The sequence below is a fragment of the Haliotis rufescens genome, unplaced genomic scaffold (assembly GCF_023055435.1).
Source record: "Haliotis rufescens isolate VD_foot unplaced genomic scaffold, xgHalRufe1.0.p SCAF_57, whole genome shotgun sequence".
Lineage (NCBI taxonomy): Eukaryota > Metazoa > Mollusca > Gastropoda > Lepetellida > Haliotidae > Haliotis > Haliotis rufescens.
Window position 1 is genome coordinate 2,889,302 of NW_025964301.1, and position 22,758 is coordinate 2,912,059.

The window sequence follows — 22,758 nt, forward strand, 5'->3', positions numbered from 1 at the left end:
CCTAAGTTCCTCCATCAGACTGTTGAAGGTTCTATTGATGTTTTCTTTAACATATCTCTTAATCCCCCAATATGGTCAGATTTCAACTTGAGACTTTCAGCCATCTGTTCCAGTGTTGCACCTTTTTACTTCTGATATCGTGAAGACATCCTCATATTCATCTGCCTTCAATTCGTGTTCGTTTTCAACACCTGCGACTTAGTGTCCATTGCCTTCTGAATGTTCCACCACTATACAGGAAACACAGATGACCTCATCACAAGTGTGGCAGTAGAACTGCAGAGGTTGGTTGTGCTGTACACGCTGATGAAGTCTTTGATAAGTCTTAGCATAGCTATTTATTGTTGCTTAGAACATGCGATCAGTTTCTAAAGCTTGTATAACTTCTTAGTTTGTATGCAGAACCAAAAGGGGCCGATTTCACTACCTCCAACCTTTAACAGACGTATCTGAAATCCCATTTAAGTAGGTTTACATCCAACCTTTAACAATCGTATTTGAAATCCCATTTCAGTTGATCTACATCCAACCTTTAACCAACTTATCTGAAATCCCATTTAAGTACATGTGTAGATCTACATCCAACCTTTAACAGACTTATCTGAAATCCGATTTCAGTTTATCTACATTCAACCTTAAACAAAGGTATCTGAAATCCCATTTAGGTAGGTCAACATCCAACCTTTAACCGACTTATCTGAAATCCGATTTCACTAGATCTACATCCAACCTTTAGCTGACTTATCTGAAATCCCATTTCAGTTTGTCAACATCCAACCTTTAACAGACGTATCTGAAATCCCATTTCAGTAGGTCTACATCCAACCTTTAACAGACGTATCTGAAATCCCATTTCAGTAGGTCTACATCCAACCTTTAACAGACGTATCTGAAATCCCATTTCAGTAGGTCTACATCCAACCTTTAACCGACGTATCTGAAATCCCATTTAAGTAGGTCTACATCAAACCCTCAACAGACGTATCTGAAATCCCATTTAAGTAGGTCTACATCCAAACTTTAACAGACGTATCTGAAATCCCATTTCAGTAGGTCTACATCCAACCTTCAACAGACGTATCTGAAATCCCATTTCAGTAGGTCAACATCAAACCCTCAACAGACGTATCTGAAATCCCATTTAAGTAGGTCTACATCCAACCTTTAACAGACGTATCTGAAATCCCATTTCAGTAGTTCTACATCCAACCTTTAACAGACGTATCTGAAATCCCATTTCAGTAGGTCTACATCCAACCTTTAACCGACGTATCTGAAATCCCATTTAAGTAGGTCTACATCCAACCTTAACAGACGTATCTGAACTCTCATTTCAGTAGGTCAACATCAAACCCTCAACAGACGTATCTGAAATCCCATTTCAGAAGGTCTACATCCAACGCTTAAATATAAAGGAGTGATGGTGCCTTAAAGTGCAGACCCGGGTTTTCATATCTCACATTACCCAGTCGTCTAAGACGCCGGAATTCGTAGTGCACGCCAGAAATATATGATCGTGGGCTCGAATCCAGGTTCGCCCCGATAATGTTTCTAGGTTTGTCAGCACCATACCCGTACTCTTGGGTTTCACTGAAGTGGTAAACGTCTGAGACCTGCATCACTTCGGGCTTTCCTCCCACATTTAACTGACACGCCATAACTGGAGTACTGTTAAAAGCTGCGTTTTTAAAGCAACAGTTTATTACACTCACACACAGTTCTTCACTTACAGTAATGGACGTGTAACAAAGACATTTCATGACGGTTCATCCCTGTATATAACACTCACAAAAAATCGGGCGGTCGGGTAGCCTGGTGGTTAAAGCGTTCGTTCGTCATGCCGAGGTGAGGTGAAATTGGGTTTAACGTCGCGTCCAAGATTATTGCACTTATATATATAGCGACGTGCATGCACGTGTGTGTGTGTTTGTGTGTGTGTGTTTGTGTGTGTGTTTTGTGTGTGTGTGTGTGTGTGTGTGTGTGTGTGTGTGTGTGTGTGTGTGTGTGGCTGCTTGTACTAGTCCGGGCTGATGCCGATTTATAGTGCTAGCCCACTGAGATAACATGCCGCAGTTTAACATGAATACCCCACTCAGACACAGTATACTGACTCCGAGCCGACCAGTCCTTGTTTTAGCCCCTTAATGCCGAGCGCCAGACAGGGTAACAACAAGTACCATCTTTTAACGTCTTTTGGTATGACGCGGCCGGGAATCGAACCCCGGACCTCCCGCTCTCCGGGCGGACGCTCTACCACTAGACCACGGAGGCGGTCTCGTCACGCCGAAGATCCGGGATCGATTCCCGACATGGGCACAATGTGTGAAGCCCATTTCTGGTGTCCCCCGCCGTTATATTGCTGGAATATTGCTAAAAGTGGCATAAAACCTCACCCACTCACTCACTCACTCACTCACTCACTCACTCACTCACTCACTCACTCACTCACTCACTCACTCTTTTATCTGAAATAGTTTTTGCCTGACATTATACCCTATGTTCTGGACACACATAGCACGTTCGTACTAATTCAAAATACATTTTGAAAGGATTGCTAGGCAAGCCATTCGTTTGATATGTTCACGGTGTGTGTGCGCGTCAATAAGTGCGTGCATGTGTGTGTGTGTGTGTGTGTGTGTGTGTGTGTGTCTGTGTGTTATTAATTACATGGTTATATTTCTTTAATAATCTTTCATCGAAGATATCAGGAGCGCCTCCATGGTCTAGTTGATAGAGCATCTGCTCGGAGAGTGGAAGGTCGGTGGTTCGATTCCCGGGTCATACCAAAAGAACTTATAAAATGGTACTTGTTGTTACCCTGCCTGGAGATCGACATTAGGGTATAACAAAGGACGGTACTGTATCTGAGTGGGATATCAATGTTGTCTCAGTGGACTAGCACAATAAAACCGGCATTAGTCCTGCCTAGAAGGACACACACACACACGTACATGCACGACACTATATAAGTGCAAATAATCTTTAAACCTTTAATCTTTATATAAACGTTAAACCTAATTTCACCTCACCACCTCCTTGCAAAATATCAAAATATCCAAGATCAGAAGCGTCTCTAAAATACCTACCTCACCCCGAAATTAGCATCTACACCACACATGAAATGTTTATGTCTGAAGGGGGATAATCCACATTTAACTTAATTTACACGATGGACCTGAGGGATATTTCATGTTCGCTTCCGAATAATAATGTCTTTCCAAGGTTTTTGTTTTATTTGTCTGTAAAATATTGTCAAGATTCGTTCTGATAACATATTTAACATTGTAGATATCTGGCAAATCCACATTGAGAAAAGACAGAATATGGTTTAATCAGTCACATGACACCAAGGACAGGCTTCACAGAGTGTATCCATTGTGCACATGTTTATGCTCTATGCTTGGAGTCGAACCCGAGTTTCCTTTGACAAGCGACCGCTATAACCACTAGGCTATCGTTAAGGATTGCTTCCATATTCGGTATGTACATGTTGGTATATGTAGTGTTAAAAAAGACTATATTATCCTATGTATTACATGTGTATATTCACCTATCGCCAGAAGAGGTAACCATAGCCCCATCAGGCGAAACATAGTCATCCAGATGGACAATTTGCTTTTTGTTTATTCAAATAAATTATTAAATTTTCAGAGATATGGATGTTTTCCACGCTATGAGGGACCACATCAGACATATTTGGTGTATCTTTTTGTGTATGAATGGTTCTAGATACATTGTACAGCTTAGTGCACTAACCTAACTCCCCTCCCCTAATATGAATATTTTTTAATGATCCTCGGCTATGCCCTTTCTACATTTCTTCCATGACCCTCCCTGAAAAGACAAAATACAAAAGCACTTTATATTATTTTTTATATAAAATGTCATTTTTTTATGACCCTCCCAAAACATATACATTATTTTGTATGACCCTCCTCCAGAGACATTTTTGGGTGACGCCTCCTCCCCCTCTGTAATAAATGACCGCTCCCTTAGTCATCCACGAATACGAGTTGCGTATTTGTTTTATAATAATATTTTTTCTCTAATAACTTGTTGCATTTTTGGAGATATGGATGTTTTCCTAACTATGATTTCGTCCATCATTTTGTGTATGAATAATAATGTATGAATAGTCATCGACACTTGAGATATAATCACGAAATACCGCGATAATTTTTTAACGAAGATGGCTGCGTGTGTGCTAATACTTATTAAGTATAAAAAGTCATTCAACCGATAAGGAATTTAACTTAGAGCAATGACAAAAACGCTTTTCAAGAAAAATTCGTTTTGCATGCGTTAAACATCATCATTGAATTTTGATCACGTGGTTACAATCCGGGTACGTGTCAGTAGCCAATTGACTGTGGGTGGTTATACTTAGCGAGTAGCTATATAGTGACGAGGACTATAGATACATTTAATAATAATTCTTTTAATTTTGCACGTGTTATAATTGCTCCCGGCGTGTGTTGGTAACCACGCCGCTGGATGTTGCAGGATGCGGTACGTGGCGGCCTACCTGCTGGCGGTTCTGGGAGGAATGAGAACCCCTCCGCCAGGGACATCAAACAGATCCTCAACAGTGTCGGCGTGGATGCCGAGGAAGACCGACTCGCCCTCGTCATCAGTCAGCTGAAGGGCAAGGACGTCGAAGAGGTCATTGCTCAAGGTCAGTGGCGAAGGGACGGAAATACAGTACTGGAGGACTAAAGGGATCGGATGGTCAGGCTCGCTGACTTTGTGGATGCATGCCATCGTATCCCTATTGGGTGGATCGATCCTCATGATGTCAGTCACTGGATTGTCTTGTCCAGACACAATTATTTACATACTGCCGTCATATTGCTGGAATATTGCTGAGTGTGGCGTTAAACAATAAACAAACCAAACAAACATAGGTCTAGTTGATTTCATTTGTAGATATATCAACCTTTTGGGGGAAAAAGACACTTTATTGTGTATTGCAGACTGACAAATCATAATGTTGAACGTCTTTTTCTGTTTTCTTCCCTGCAGAAGATAAGCCTGCAGATGATAACACCGACTCAGACTCTGACGGAGGACTTATCTCCCTTTTCGACTGAACATCACGTGACTTAGTTCCCGAGGGTGGCGCCACGATCTTCAACAGTTCAGAACAGGACAACATGGGGCAATGAGCAGCTTCATCGTGTGCAGCATACATTGTCCGATGTGTGATGTACAGGATTAGGAATATGTGAATGTGCAAAAGCAAAGACAATTTGAATCAGAGCAAAGTCATTGTCGAATCTCTTCGCATCTGTTGAACAGTTTGATAGAATGTATTTATTCAATTCAGTGAATCAGTTTTGACAGTTTTAGACTGTTTTGTTGAATCCGTCCTCATGATACATTACTTGTTTTTAAAGAGTACCGCTGTATGAGGGTGCCAACCCCCTCCTCCCCTGAATCGCGAATACCATCTATTTGTTCACTCTGAGTCTCCTTTTTTACCCCGAATCCTAAATACTCATAAAACAAATCTCAAAAACATTGAAAAAGTCTGATTTTATGTAAACTTACTCGAATTTTGTTTATATATACATGTATGTAAAGGAAATGTTTGCGTCGTCCATTATTGATTTGAAAATGTTGAATACCATATACGATTTAACATGTCCCGCGTACTATACTGCTGAGTCCCGAATACCCTCTAAGTAGACCCCTGAATCCTGCTACCAGATGGGGGATGGCAGTCTCTTGTGGGGTACTAGTATATTATGCGAAATGACAATAGTATGGCATTATTTGATATGTTTCAATGCCTCTGCGACGCTAAATTTGTGGTTTAACATGATATATCACACTCCATAGCGTGGTATAACATGAATCACTCTACTCAAAGTAAGGTACAACAAGATCCACGACACTCAATTTGTGGTTTAACATGATAAATTACACTCCATAGTGTGGTATAACATGAATCACTTTGAAGTAGTTAGAGCAAGATCCATGACACTCAATTTGTGGTTTAACATGATATATCACACTCCATAGCGTGGTATAACATGAATCACTCTACTCAAAGTAAGGTACAGCAAGATACACGACACTCTCTTTTTGTGGTTTAACATGATATATTACACTCAATAGTGTGGTATAACATGAATCACTTTACTCAAAGTAAGGTATAGCAAGATAGACGACACGTAATGAGTGCTATAACTTGACACACTCTACTCAAAGTAAGGTATAGCAAGATACGCGACCCTCAATGATGCTCCAAATTTTGATTTATTGTTTCAGGAAAAACATTTCATTTCCATGACAATATGTTTACATATCAACAAGCTCAACCTCCCCGTTTACATGTGCATTATGTCCCTTTGTTTCTGTGTGGTACAATGTGTCGTAGGTGAATGTATTTTTCATTTTTGTAATGGAACATTTCCAGGGCCCTAGTCTGCCTGCATAAACACGGAGAGAACAAAACGACAAGTGTCTGTCTGTTGTTTTTCATTTACATGTAAAGTGAGTGAGTGAGTGAGCACTCAGCAATATTCCATCTATATGTTGCGGGTCTGTAAATAATCGAATCTTGACAGACAATCCAGTGACTGACATCATGAGCATTGATCCACGCAGTTGTGACACGATGACATGCATCAACCAAGTCAGCGAGCCTGACCACCTGATCCCGCTAGTTGCCTCTTACGACAAGCATGGGTTGTTGAAGACCCTCACGGGTCGAGTGAGTGAGTGAGTGTGTGTATTACAATATTCTGTAATAGTATTTCTAAACTTATTGTAAGACTTCTCACTGACTCAACGACAATGCAATCAAGGCTGTGCTATTTACAGTAATCATTAATGTCACACAATCTATTTCAAACTTTCCACGAGCCGAAATAACACAAAACTAAAAACCAACATTTTATGTTTTATTTCACACAATTGATAAGCAAAGATATATGGACTATAATAAAAGATGATAATATGGATGTACATTGATTGTTTATTTCATGTTCTTTTCTTTTCAAAATATAAATTCAACTAAACAAATAGATGCTCATACAATACCATCAACAAAACCCTTTCCTTTTGGCGACCAACCAAACAATGCTGGCTAGGTGTTTCATTGACAAAAGCTCAAAATAGTTATGATTTATTAGAACATTCCATGATATCATCAATCTACATCAACAGAAGTGAAAAAGCCACCAAAATTATAAACTAAAGAACAAGTTGATCACTGTTGAATGTGTATACAAAATGGCACAATAAATATTTAACAGCATATGGGTTATATACCGGAAATGAATCCAAGTTTAAATTCCACATGAGTGAGTGAGTGAGTTGGGTTTAACGCAGCTTTTAACAGTATTCCAGTTATATCACGGCGAGTCAGCTTAATGTGGGCGGAAAGCCCGAAGTGATGCAGATCTCAGACGTTTACCACTTCGGTGAAACCCACGAGCACGGGTATGGTGCTGACAAACCTAGAAATATAATTGGGGCGAACCGGGATTCGAACCCACAACCATAGGTTTAGGGCGTGCCCAGGGGACGCAACTCTGCACAGCGAATCGCTGGGCCACCCCAAATTCATCATGAGTCCGACTTGCTGCATTGGAAACGAAAATAATATAAACTTATAAAAGTCTTCTGTCTGGAAAATTGCACTTTCAGCATTTTACTTTTACTGTATACAAAGCTTCAGTGTTTACTCAGGAACTGCCTTTTAGAACAAATGCTGGTGATGACAGTGAATTAAAAAATGTCTTATCCAAAATGCCGATGTGGCAGCCCCTATGAAAATCCATATACTTTTTTCATTGAATGTCCTTTATTTAAATCAGATAGAAACGAATTGATGCACTCACTTTTGTTTTTTGTGAAAGATGCTTGTGATGTAAATATTGACCTGATGCTAGTTGGCAATACCATTTTACCTAATCATGTGAACGAAAACATATTTAGGAATGTACTGACATATATAAAGTAAACAAAAAGGTTTGAGTGAGCAAAGCGAATGTACCAAAGTTTCTCTATTTCTTTTCTTTCCTTTCTGTCATTTAATTTATTAATTGTAAATAAGCATACATGTAAATCTATGGGAGAGAGCGTTCTAAGTGATGATATCTTGTGCCCAATCCTTTTCATGAGAATAAAATATGTTTAAACTTAAACTAATCAAATGCCGATGAAAGAGATGCATTTGAAACTATATTTAAAAAAGAATGATGCAAAGCAACGCCGGGTCAAAGACCTTCCGAAATGAAGACGAGCCGACATTTATTCGAGGAATCAAGCCCTGCTGTCTTGAAAAGGCAAACAAACTGAGGCATCAACACGGCGTCAAAACACCGTGAAATAAACATAACTGACAATACTTCTATATTCACAGTATTAAAATTGATGTCCAGTATATAAATATACTGCAAACGTTAAAACAGTACATCCGAACATTAAGAAATAACATGTAGAAATATATATAAAATGTTGTACATTTCAGGTAAGTTTGTAAATCTTCAATCGCCATTAAAGCGTACGTACAATATCTTCAGAAATTATCTCGCAAGAAATATCGCCCTCATTGTTGTAGCGAAATGTTTTTAGAAATGTTGGAATTCATGGCGCCTTTAAAATATACTTCATACCTTTCACAAAGAGTCTGAATGTATACAACACATGCCAATTTAAACCAAGAGAAAACAATACCATTTGAAAACATTGTATTTGTCCCAAAGTCTAAAATTGTCATCGCCAAATACACCTAGAAGAACACCTATTTAAATTACGTCGCTAATGATACGGAAAGCATAACCAAACAACTACAAAACATGTGACACTACCCATGTAAGAATACACAACGCATGCTGTAAGCTGTGCTGGCCTCATTCATATAGAATTTACATAACGATATCAGTTTCACATGCTGAAAGATGGATACTGTAAAACTAACAACGGAGTTACTTCACAAGCAGTCAACACTATGAAAAAAACCCATTGGTGGAACCAGAATCTATTATATGGTCTCTGTTTGAACATTTGTAAACTCCCAAAACCTGTGTGTTTGTTGTTTAACGCCGCACTCAGCAATATTCCGGCTACATAATCGAGTGTGGGCCAGACAACACAGTGGTTGATATTATGAGCAACAATCCACGGCGGCGGGGTACGTTGACAAGCCATCAACCAAGTCACCGAGACAACCCGATCCAGTAAGTCTCTTCTTACGACCAACATACAATGTAGTTTGTTAGGGATCAAATCTAACCCCAAATCCAATGAAAAGGACAATAAGTGTTTAAACATATAAAAAAATGAACACACTAATGGGCGCTAACGTACCGCTATTCACTGACAACTGAAACCATGTCAGAAGTTGTGACGTTTCATATTTACTCGTTTCCTGGGCCTATAATGGCCACATCAATGATGAAATGATTGATCATCTTATTGGTGGCCCAGTTTGTGCATGAGCTTACCGGACTCAAGACAGTGATTTGCGTGAATGTACCGCTATATATACAACCTTGCTTACGTGGTCACCATTATGGCTTACAAAGTAGACACAATTTATGGATAACTCTTTCTTTAATACTGTAAAGGCGACGTTTCGGTATAGATCCTTGTACCGTTGTCAAGCAAGGATCTATACCGAAACGTCGCCTTCGTCGGTATTCATAAATTGTGTCTACTTTGTCATCCGTCAACTTCCAAGTACATGAAATGCCTATCTAACAATTCATTATGGCTTTATTGGCATACAATGGTCACATTAAAGACGAAGTGTTATTTCTCTGTCTGCATCATCTGCTTGGCATCGTCAATCAGCTCGTTTTCCAGTTACTCGTGGATCAAGCTTTCGATTGCGTCATGCATGTTTCTGCCTTTCTGTGATGATAATTCACAGGTTAAGTGGGTGTTAGGATAAGATCCAAAATGAATCATGACCCAGAGAGGTTTATCAAACTGGAAGGGAGTTACAGATGTGACGAGTTTCTGTTGACTAAGGTCCAGGACATGGACTGTATGTTTTTCCTCTTCAAGAACGAATCCCAAACCCAGGCTGTAAGTTGCACCACTCTCGTTCAGTGTAAGGTTGTCATCGGACAGATAAAGTCTGTTGTAGTACACCTTTAGACATATTCCTTTATGAGCTGCGCATGTTACAAACAATACACTAAATCCAGTTGTTTGGGTCTTGTTAGCATCAACAGGGTTGTCAGTCAAAGCTGCTTCGAAGATAAGTTTATTGTTATCCTCTGGTGTCAAGACAGAGTATGTGACCTCCATGCCAAACATGATGGTCTGTCCTGGCCTGATGACCAGAGGTGTTGATGTCTGGACTGTGCGAGGTGAAAGTAGTCGGCATCCTGTCCTTGGTGGAAGACGTTCTTGTTTGCCATTGGTGACAAATGGCCCCGAAACCGTCAGATCGTCACTTGCAATACTGGAGTCCCATTCCAGATCCGCACCTGGGGAGAAGACACATCGTTCGTATCAGGTGAATGCGTTTCCGTCTATACAAACAACTATACTAAATGTTATATTCGTATGTGAATCGGGTTAAACACCGTTTTAACAGTAGTTCAGTCATTTCACGACGTGTCAATTTAATGTGGGATGAAAGTGTAATGTATATATTGCTATGGTTTCCGTGAATATTAAGGATGATACTATATGAATTAAAGTATAACATGTCGATAAATCAGAAAAAAATATTAATTTGATAAAATGAAAGTCTACCTGCCATATGTGGACAATTGAAGGACAACATTTAGTATCAGATAGGCTGACTTCAGCAGGGGTGTAGTAATTAGCTTTGAATGTGAAGTCAGAACATACTACAAATTCCGATTACTAGAAACATATGCTTTGTAATGAAATGAGTCAGTTAGTGATTTGGGTTTTATTATGCTTTTAACAGTATTCTAGTTGTGGGAGGAAAACCCGAAGGGATGTAGGTCTCAGGGATGTATGTAGCGTACACAAGGGACGCAACTCTGCAAAGGCGTCTTAGACGACCGCCAGCTGTTCATTTCGTTTCGCATGCGAGACACTAATCTACCCTTTCCAGATATATTGGTTTCCACATCATGTTTTATCATATGGAAATTGTACATTTCCATGTGCGAGTTCTAAGGAAATATTCTACCGACATAAAATAAGGGAACTAAATGTCATGTAAATTATATCAATCTCTGTTGTGCCCATGTCGGGCGACCTATACACGATACCCCGCCATTCTGCTACCACAAGAGCTACCCCTAGCTGGGCTGCATCATACCAAAATACGTTAAAAGATGGTACTTGTTGTTATCCTGCCTGGCGCTGTGCATTGTGGGGCTAAAACAAGGAGCGGTCTGAGTTGGGTATTCATGTTAAACTGCGGCATGGTATCTCAGTGAGCTAGAACAATAAAACTGTCTGGAGTAGTACAATCAACCACACACACACACGTGCATGCATGTCGATAAATAGGTGCAATAATCTTGGACGCGACGTTAAACCCCATCTCACATAACCTCATCTCAGGATTTCAGCAAGGAAATGGCAGGTTTCTCTAGGGTAAGCCAACCTGGAAACCAATAGCCCTAACAATCATGGAACTGGCCGTTCTCTGATGCACCCATGCCAACCACTCAATCTGAGGTACATTGTACGGGTGTGTCCAGTCGGAGTTCTAGGAAAAAGCTCACTACTGAGGGGATTGCCCCTCGGGTCCTCCAAAGTGCTCAGATGAGAATCCAGCAGAGACATGCTCTAATCCTTGGGTATGGAGAATGGTTGGGGGCAGGCCAAACAAAATCAGCCAATTCATGGTAACTCTGCCCAGGGGTTTGGTAAACATGAAAACCCATCCACCCACGAGACCTTTGCATCAAGGTCTCCGTATCTGTCATCAGAAAAAGTGGGACGGTCGGGTAGCCTAGTGGTTAAAGCGTTCGCTCATCACGCCGAAGACCCGGGTTCGATTCCCGACATGGGTACAATGTGTGAAGCCCATCATTTCTTGTGTCCCCCGTCGTGGTATTGCTGGAATATTGCTAAAAGCGGCATAAAATCAAACTCACTCATCAGAAAAGGGTCACAGCCTCGTGTCTGGAGGTGAACTGCTGGAGGATAATAAAATCTCTAGCATTTGGTCTGTTGTGGAGAACCTTCTTCTGTCCAGATGGAATCCAGATCCTATGATAATGGCAACACCATGTCGCTCACATACCCATAGGCACCAATAGAATGATAATACCAAAGAGGATTATCCTTGGAATGTCGAAGATGATGGTCATGCCTCTAATGCCTGTCAATGCGCTAGTGGGTCTCTGGGGTACTAAGACTATTATGGACGAAGCCTTATGGATCAGTGCTCTATCAAACACAGGTGGATTATACACATCCTGTCTGCATTTCGGACAATTTTGGGGGATTTCAACCGTTGCTTGAGAAATCGTTTATCTTAATGAGGATCCAAAAGGCACAGACGAATGATTTGCAACACTTGTTTTCCGTGAAATTTCACTGCTTCAACCACTCCCAGCAATAGAATGAGGATATGCTGGATATGCTGTGTTACTGTCTCATGGGTGAAGCAGCTGACTTCTTCCCCTTGTTTCTAGAGAAGGATGAGTACATCGGCTTCAATGAAAATATCAAGAAACGCAAAAGGCGGTTTGGAAGATGATTTACTGCAGTTTTTCATCAGGCCTCGGATGAATCACTGGAAGAATGGTTGGAGCGGGTACAGCAAGGAGAAAATGCAGCCTTTACGGATTTGCCAGGAGACTTTATGGAGCAACGGGTTGGTGCGGAGATTCTGCCAAGGAAGTGCTAATTAAGAAGGTTCCCGCTTTGTCTCCAACGTAGGTCTGAGGACACTTGGACACGCTATTGATTCACAAGCAGTCTATGGCAGATCAACCATCCAAAGGGACGTGAAGCAGTTGCAGAAAGACTCTCCAAGAGACAGATAACCAATTAACATACAATGTTATCAAACAGATCTGGCTGGTCAACAGAAGAGAAGAAAATTCAATGGACTGTATTTTGTATTAAGGTTCTTTAGGGCTTCAGACTATTGAACTGTTGAAAAAAACTAACAATTGTAGTAAAAGATTGTGCGTTGTGGACATTGATTAGTTGTCATGAATGTAGTACTATTTAATGTAAGCAGTAGTGAGAAAGTTATTATATTTAGATGCTAGTGTGATGTGTAAACTACCGGAATACCGTGGATTGTGATAAAGTGTAATAGAAACATGTAGAATATTCTATGTTGTGATGACACTGTGAGGAAATTTCCAGTAGCTAGTCAGACAGGATATAAGGGGAAGAGCGTGCCTCTAGTATCTCTCATACATCAAGTCTAGCTTTCGTGTGAAGATCACTCATCACCCAGGATTACCTGCCTAGGCCGTCCCAGAAGCTTGACCATTGTCACCATTGGGTGAAGATAGTATTATCACTGACTTTTGCTATCACCACTGTAGTTTTGTATTTGATACTTACCACTGTCATCATTTTACATACTGTCATTGAATATTGTACGACCACCATATTGTGTACTGTCATTGTAATTACTATGAAGTAATTTGTATTGATTTGTAAACCTAGTCAATGTTGTAATACATTTGTTGATTGTATACCATTTGTTGGTTGTCTGTTGTTTTGACACTGAGTTCTTTTAAATACATATTTCTTGGTTAACACACTGTTTCAATTTGGAAATCGACACGTAAAAATAGTGATTAATAAACACATGGTTGTGATATTGTCGGAATCACATAACAGATCTGCTTTTAGCAGAGGTTTCTTATGATCATGGAAATGGTGTTGTCGCTTTTATTTACAACTTCAGTGTACCATGACTTTTTGAAGACACCAATCAATGTTGTAAAATTGTGACAGGTTTTAGAAAGAAACATCTTTATACAAACTCATTTGACATTACAGTAACTATTCAAGTAACTTAAATTAGTGAGGAGAGAACTTCATTGCAGTGAACAGTTGTACTGCACTTCGTGATGCTCTCCACATCAATAAAGAAACCTGAGGGTGAACTCACATGCGAGCGATCCTTTTACTCCCAACGGCTGCCTGGTCATATATGCAGCTTAGGACACAAATGTGTTAGGGTGACATCAGTATCAATAGACATGACGTGCCATTATTACCATGTGGTTCACAGTTATATTGGGATAGTTTATAACCGTCAGACGTCTGCACAGTTATGAAACAAAATGCACAAACATATCAAAATAAAGGAAGTGTCTTTAAGAAAATACTTGAATTTAATTAAAGTACAGAATGATTACCTTGTGGCACTTGGTCGTGTTCAAAAGTAATTGCATCGTTCAGGTCATCATCTCTACTTGGTGAAAAGAAAACTGATTTGACGAGGCCAGCCATCTTCAACAAGGGGGTAATTTTACTGAAGCAAGTTGAAGCAAAGCTGACACCAGCTCTTCCAAGTGACGGCTTTGGTGACATCTCCAACATGGCGCTCAAGGTGGCAGCTGAAGACCCCATCATTTGTAGATCCTCTATCTTGTCAGCTTTACTCCGCATCTGTCGTGTGTACTCAGTAGATGACGTCACTTTTGCTAGAATATTACTGGTGGAATCCAGTTCCTCCTGTGTCAGCTTCAGAATCGTGCTGGATCTCTCTTCAACATCTGTTAACAGAATGCCTCTCCTCTGCTGTATGTCATTAATCAATTCGTCAAAGGCTTTGTTGATGTCAACCACGGCAGCCTGTTTTGACACCTGTATGTTTGAATGTCTTTCCTTGAGACCTTGTTTTATTTCCTCAAGTCTCTCTGCCTTCTCCCTCAGCTTGACTAAGGTATCGTCAATGGACTTTGCCTTTTCTTCGTGTGCTTCATCCACGGACACGACGTTGTGCCCCTTCCCTTCTTTGTGTTCTACTACAGTGCAGGACACACAGAAGATCTTTTCACAAGTGTAGCAGTAGAACTGTAGGGGTTGGTGATGTTGTGTACACTTATGGAGACGATTGAAACTTTTACCTGGTTGTTCTTTCATTTCCTTAAAACTGACAGTTTGGTGATCTCGCATCGACTGAACTCTTTTGTGGGCATTTAGACACTCTTGGCACAGGAAGACGCCACAGTCATCACATCTGGACATGGCAGGGTTACCATCAGGACAATCTGTACATGGCAGATGGAGACCTTTCACAATCTTCAGATGATCCAGGATTCTTAGGATGATAGGCTCTTTGGGCAGAGACTTCACACCACCCGGCAGGTTATGTTGGTGTCGACACATGGGACATGATAACGTTGGGAGTCCTTCGCTGTACGTCTCTAGACAAGCTTGACATATTGACTGTACACAGCAGGGCATACGACGAGGTATCCGTCTGGCCTCATCAAAGTGTTCTGTACATATTGGGCACTCGGTGAGGAGGTCCTTGATGGCGGACGCAGATACATAGTCCGACATGGTTATTTTGAAATAAATTTAAAACATTTTCGGATTTCTTGTGTAATCGTCATTTGTGTCTCGACACAATTGTTACAAAGTCGTATGGGACACATCCATACTTGCTTGGGGGTACATCACTCAAAACTGCAAGTAGCATTAAATTATAAACTCGTTGTTTTATTGATTTCAAATGTATTGCTTGTTACCACGACTCTCCCAATGTATAATAGAATATAATATGCTATTGATTTAGGATTTTCTTTCACATTATAAAATATAAGATAGCTACGTGATAAATCGCAAAGAACAATTGGAACGAAGCGTGGTTTATTTCACGATAAAACATTGGTCTATCATGACGTCATTTCTAGGGATTCAAACATGCGCTCGCATCCTGATGAGCTCCTAAATTCGACGACGTTATTAATTAGAGGGAAGTGTCTTGTGAGTTGTTCCCAATAGATGTAGCAGATAACGCAATGGCCGAACGATCGCTTCAAAACGTGGGAGAGATATGACAATCGGTATTTGGAGAAAAGGTACAGACAAAAGACGTGAAAATTGTGAAAATATCCCCTGTTAATAAAACAGACTTGTCCGGCATTGCCGATTTCGGAGTGTATTCAGGGAGTCATCATTATTTACATAAGGGTAAACCAATTGAGTGCATGTACATTGTATTAAGATCCTCAAAGAGACTGTGCAAAATGTTGATATCTCATGTGAGAAATAAACGACTCGTGGTCGTTGTTTATCGCAGAGTAAAACACTGTGTCCCTAGTGGTTTATTACACACAAACTTAATGTCAGGTATGCAAATTCTACAGGTAAGAATGCATTACTATGAGGTGCACACATTTAGATTGAAATATTCAACTGATTAAAGTACCTACGTTCTGACATCTGCAATAGTCATAGTCATTCCAAATCCTGACGGGGCTATACTCATTATTAAACCACTCTACTTGTAAATAATATTAATATAAGTCATTCCAAGTTAGGATGGAGCCCTATTCATGATCAAATTACATGGTGAGTGTACTATTCTAAGTTTGTCCACATGGAGTTTTATAGTTCACATTCTTCCTACGTTCTGTGTAGCATCCAGAGAAAATGTAATTCTGAGCGTCTAAATGAATACTTCACACTAAGGTAAAAACATCCCTGAGAAGCACTACACCCAGAAGACCTAAACAATTATATACAATTATACAACCTTGCGGTTACCGATTCACTACACCCATTACTCCCTCAGTCAGCCTTACACCCGTAGATACCGGAGAGATAGAATCCCATCCAGGTCAGCTTGCCCAACCCGAGAGCTAAGAAAGGCTCTTGCTTGAAACACAGTGAGCCTGTTTGCCTGCACCGGGACTCCATGCAACCGAGGAGAATTCCTTCACAACACTGTCAGTCAATAGTACTAACCTAGATGCACGCATTGCGGAAAACAATCTGTTGTAACGGCATAGACATAGACATATGCATGAATTGAAAGAAGGTCACTCTGCACAGGCTACAATATCAGACATTTTCAAGGATCAGTGTATAACACTTACCACTCCTATTGGATATAATTTCAAAAAAGATCAACAAAAAAGATGAGATATTGCATTCAGTAGTAAATGTTTGTGTTTGAGTGCATGGTCGTAGCTTTAAATTGTAATTGAGTTTGAAAGGACTGTTAAAGAATGGATTCAATGTGAATTTTCTGATTATAGAAATCACTTCCCTTCCAACGGACATGCAGTTCTCAGTAACTAGCCCTATCTGTGTCTTAGGCATATCAATATCAAAATCGCAATAATATGTCCCTGACATGAATGAGGAAGTAGTCGTTATTGTCACGGGGTGGGTATTTTCGTGTTGATACAATATGCGTATGATATTTGAAGCATCTTAAAATAATTAGAATTCATATTGTAATAACGATCATTTACACGTGTCTATGCACAGTCGAATCCCGTTGTGTCGAGCTCGGATGTGTTGAATGCCCGGTTGTGTCGAACCCACAGTCCTGGCCCGGCGAACTCGTGATATATTTATCACTATTTTAATCAGAATGTGTCGTATTTTCCGTGGTCCTGAAATAAATGTGTAGTCCCAACATGCCTATGTGGCCCGTTTGCTTTCTGATGGCAAGTTAAGGGCTCAGGACAAGGAAGTAGTTATTCCCTTGTCGTTATAGTCATGAGGCAGGTAGCAGGCCTGTGACGTGTCTATTTTCGTTTTTATACAGATGTAGATCACATTTGAATTCATGTTGTAGTAAATATAATTTTCACAGTTCTTTTATTAAGTATCGTATAAATGTACACTAAAACCAGTTTTTTCCGTTTTACCTCCGTTTGTTTAATTGTTGTTTGGAAGAAGTTGTTGTAAGGAATAGAGTAACAATTTATTGTACAAAGGCACCTGTGGGACAGACTACAATTTGTATCAACAATAAAATGGCAATACATATGATATAAACTAGCATGCACACAGATTTTCGTTCAAACGTATGTCCAAAATGAATTGATAGCTGGCCGTGGTGAAGAAAATGAATACTTTGTTTTGTGAAAATTAAATACAACAACATCACACATTTTGTATCAAAAGTGAAAAAGAATAGATTAGTTGATGGCGCTCAGTAAACAAATACTTGTGGCCACAGTCAGGAAAATGATATATTCTTCTAAAAACAACCCCTCCCACAAAAACAGAGCAAAAAGCACCCATAGGAAGGTCACTCACAACAGAGTCGGATCGAGGATAGCGAAACGGAAAAGGAACAAAAACACAAGGCTTACAAGGCTTACTGCATGGCTAACTGCGTGACCCACATACTTATACTGATCAATATAAACTTCAACCAAGCTTTGCTTTAATTACAATCTGTAGCACTACAGTCGTCACACTTCTGTCTTTAGACATGTTGACGTATGGTGGACTATTCAATTAGCTCGTCATATCATGTCAATATGCTCTAATATCCACATACTCACCTCAAATATCCTGCTGTATGGTTGGACTTCCTGGATCAACAATACTGTTGTGTAGCCCGCGAGGCCACCTGTGTATACATATTGTTTGACAACCATATATCTTAACTGTAGTGTACCTGTACAGTGTTATTACCTGATGTACATACATGTCGGTGTACCGGACATTGGATGAGGTCAGTGAAATTACTTACCTGTTGATGTTTGGCAAAAGTCAGTTTTCACACCTAGCCCAGGAACTGTGCTTCCAAAGAAACCTGTTGACGCTATTATAGGCATGCGCAGTATCTATTTTCGATTTGAACTGACCTACACTACTATTGTATCCTTGAAGGGACAAGCAAGACCCAACTAACTCACTCAGACAATCGACGAGGTTTAACCCACAGTCGTAGCTACCTTAGGGGGTATGTATGCTCATTTGTAACTGTGAATGGGTTCAATACCTTGGTGCAAAGACCGTTCACTGTTTCTTGATCAGGTTTTTCACTGATATCAATCTACACATGTCTTAAGCTATATAGCAATTAAATGTTTAATGTTAGCATATAGGTCTAGTTGATTGCATTTGTTAATAGGCGTTTGTTGTATTTCAACCCTTCGGGAAAAAAGACATTGGGTATTGCAAAGCGACAAATCAAGTTGAAGAACGTCTCTGTCTGTTTTCTTCCTCAAAGAAGATAAGCCAGCAGACTTATCTCCCTTTTCGACTGAACATCACGTGACTTTGTTCCCGAGGGTGGCACCACGATCTTCTACGGTTCAGAACAGAACAACATGGGGCAATGAGCAGCTTCACCGTGTGCAGCATACATTGTCCGATGTGTGATGTACAGGATTAGGAATATTGAAACTGAATGTGCAAAACCAAAGACAATTTGAATCACGGCGGTGTCATTGTCGGATCTCTTCGCATCTGTTGAACAGTTTGATAGAATGTATTTATTCCATTCAGTGAATCAGTTTTTAGACTGTTTTGTTGAATCCGTCCTCATGATACATTACTTGTTTGTAAAAAGTACGGTTGTTTGAGGGTGCCAACCCCCTCCTCCCATGAATCCCCAATGCCATCTATTTTTTCACTCTGAGTCTCAATTTCTTACCCCGAATCCTAAATACTCATAAAACAAATCTTAAAAACATTGAGAAAAGTCCGATTTCATGTAAACCTACTCGAAAAATACCCCCCTCAATTTTATTTATATATACGTGTATGTAAAGGAAATGTTTGCGTCGTCCATTATTGATTTAAAAATGTTGAATCTGCGTACCAAATACGTAACACATCCCGCGTACTACACTGCCGAGTCCCGAATATCTTCTAAATAGACCCCTGAATCCTGCTAACAGAAGGGGGATGGCAGCCTATTGTATTGTAATACATTATGCGAAATGTCAGTCAATAGTATGGTATAAGATGTGTTAAATCTCTCTGTGGTATGATATGATAGGTGATACTCATCGTGCAATACATGATATATTACCCTCAATATTGTGGAATAACACGATAAACGCTGCTCAAAGTAAGGTATATGGATAGACGACACGTAATGGGTTATAAAACATGACACACTCTTCTCAAAGTAAGGTATCGCAAGATACGCGACGCTGAATTTGTGGTTTAAAATGATTGCACTCCATGGTGTGGTATAACATGACGCACTCTACTCAAAGTAAGGTATAGCAAGATGCACGGCACGCAATGATGCCCCAAATTTTGATTTATCGTTTCAGAAAGAACTTTTCATTTCCATGACAATATGTTAACATTTCAACAAGCTCAACCTCCCCGTTTACATGTGCATTATGTCCCTTTGTTACTGTGTGGTACAATGTGTCGTAGGTGAAAGTATTTTTCATTTTTGTAATGCAACATTTCCAGAGCCCAAGTTTGCCTGATTAACACGGAGAGTACAAAACGATAAGTGTCTGTTGTTTTTCACTTATAGGTAGAATGGGTGAGCGTGTGAGTGAGTGAGTGAGTGAGCACTCGAGTGAGTGAGTGATTGAGCACTCAGCAATATTCCAGCTATATGTCGCGGGTCTGTAAATTATCGAATCTGGACCAGACAATCCAGTGACTGACATCATGAGCATCGATCAACGCAGTTGGGACACGATGACATGCATCAACCAAGTCACCGAGCCTGACCATCCGATCCCATTAGTCACCTCTTACGTCAAGCATAGTCGCCTTTCACCCCGGATCTTCACGTGTCGAGTGAGTGCATTACAATATTCTTTAATAGTATTTCAAAACTTATTGTAAGACTACTCACTGACTCAACGACAATGCAATCAAGGTTGTGCTATTTACAGTAAGCATTAATATCAAACAACCTATTTCAAACTTTCCACGAGCCGAAATATCACAAAACTAAAAACCAACATTTTATATTTTATTTCACACAATTGATTAGCATAGATATATTGACTATAATAAAAGATGATAGTATGGATGTACATTGGTTGTTTATTTCATGTACTTTTCTTTTCAAAATATAAATTCAACTAAGCAAATAGATGCTCATACAATACAATCAACGAAATCCTTTCCTTTTGGCGAAATCTTTTAACAACCAAACTATACTAGCTAGGTGTTTCATTGACAAAAGCTCAACATAGTTTTGATTTCTTTGAACATTCCATGATATCATCTATCTACATCTGCAGAAGTGAAAAAAACCCACACCCAAATAATAAACTTAAGAACAAGTTGATCACTTGTTGAATGTGTATATAAAATGGCACAATAAATATTTAACAGCCTATGGGTTATATTCCGGAATAAAATCAAACCTTCAGTTCCACATGAGTCCGATTTGCTACCATGGAAACGCAAAACATTGTGAACTTATAAAAGTACTGCATGGACAATTGCACTTTCAGCATTGTACCAGTGTGTATACAAAGCTTCAGTGTTTACTCAGGAACTGCCTTTTAGAACAAATGCCGGTGGTGACAGTGAATTGAAAAATGTCTTATTCAGAAAAGGTTTAAACGAGGATCCAAAATGCCGATGTGGCAGCCCCTGTGGAAATTCATATACTTTTTTCATTGAATGTCCTTTATTTAAATCAGATAGAAACGAATTGATGCACTCACTATTTTTGTTTCGTGAAAGATGCTTGTGATGTAAATATTGACCTGATGCTAGTTGGCAATGCAATTTTACCTTATTATGTGAACAAAAACATATTTAGGAATGTACATACACATATAAAGTAAACAAAAAGGTTTGAGTTAGCAATGTGATTATACATACGTTTCTCTATAAATAAGCATGCAATCTATGGGAGAGGGCGTTCTAAGTTATGATATCTTGTGCCCAATCCTTTTCATGAGAATGTAATATGTTTAAACTTAAACTAAACAAATGCCGGTGAAACCGAATCAACGAGGAAAAACCTGGAAGAGAGGCATTTGAAACTATATTTAAAAAAAAAGATGCACAGCAACGCCGGGTCAAAGACCTTCCAAAATAAAAACAAGCCGACATTTCTTCGAGGATTCAAGCCCTGTGTGCTGTCTTGAAAAGGCAAACAAACACATCAACACCGCGACAAAACATCGTGAAATAAACATAACTGACAAAACTTCTATAATCACACTATAAAAATTGATGTCCAATCTATAAATCTACTGTAAACGTTAAAAGAATGCATGTCAACATTAAGAATAATACATATGATGATACTACCACACATGTAGAAATAGCGATAAATGTTGTACGGTTCAAGTTTGTATTGCTTCAATCGTCATTAAAGCGTACGTACAATATCTTCAGAAATTATCTCGCAAGAAATATCGCCCTCATTATTGTAGCCATTTTGTTAATAGAAATAGTGGAATATGTAGCGCCTTAAAATATACTTAATACTTTTCATAAAGAGTCTGAATGTATACAACACATGCCGATTTATACCAAAAGAAAACTTTGAACACATTTGCAGCGTTTGTATTTGTCCAAAATTATCATAGCCAGATACTTGGGACAGAATAACACCTATATAAATTACGTCGCTACTGAAACGGAAAGCATATCCAAACAACAACAGATCATGTGACACTAACCATGTAAGAATACACAATGCCTGCTGTACAGTCTGCTGGCCTCATTCATATAGAATATACATAACGATATCAGTTTCACATGCTGCAAGATGGATACTGTAAAACTAACAACGGAGTTACTTCACAAGCAGTCAACACTATGAAAAACCCCATTGGTGGAACCAGAGACCATATAATAGATTCTATTATAAGGTCTCTGGTTGAACATTTGTGAACTCCCAAAACCTGTGTGTTTGTTGTTTAACGCCGCACTCAGCAATATTCCTGGTATATAATC

The 22,758-nt window shown here is 39.6% G+C and overlaps 2 protein-coding genes across 2 annotated transcripts; one reads left to right on the forward strand and one right to left on the reverse strand.

The window, feature by feature from the left end:
* The first annotated feature begins 4,494 nt into the window (after positions 1-4,494).
* On the forward strand, positions 4,495-5,090 carry LOC125374431 (60S acidic ribosomal protein P2-like). The gene is made up of 2 exons (XM_048385311.1): positions 4,495-4,675; positions 5,023-5,090. Exons 1-2 carry the CDS (start codon positions 4,495-4,497, stop codon positions 5,088-5,090), a joined length of 249 nt encoding a protein of 82 aa, XP_048241268.1.
* A 4,553-nt stretch (positions 5,091-9,643) lies between these two features.
* LOC125374415 (tripartite motif-containing protein 45-like) lies at positions 9,644-15,441 on the reverse strand. Its single transcript, XM_048385291.1, has 3 exons — positions 14,289-15,441; positions 14,039-14,086; positions 9,644-10,451 (listed from the first exon to the last, which is right to left on the reverse strand). The coding sequence occupies exons 1-3, from the start codon at positions 15,439-15,441 to the stop codon at positions 9,820-9,822; spliced, it is 1,833 nt and encodes a 610-aa protein (XP_048241248.1). The 3' UTR covers positions 9,644-9,819.
* Positions 15,442-22,758: the final 7,317 nt, after the last annotated feature.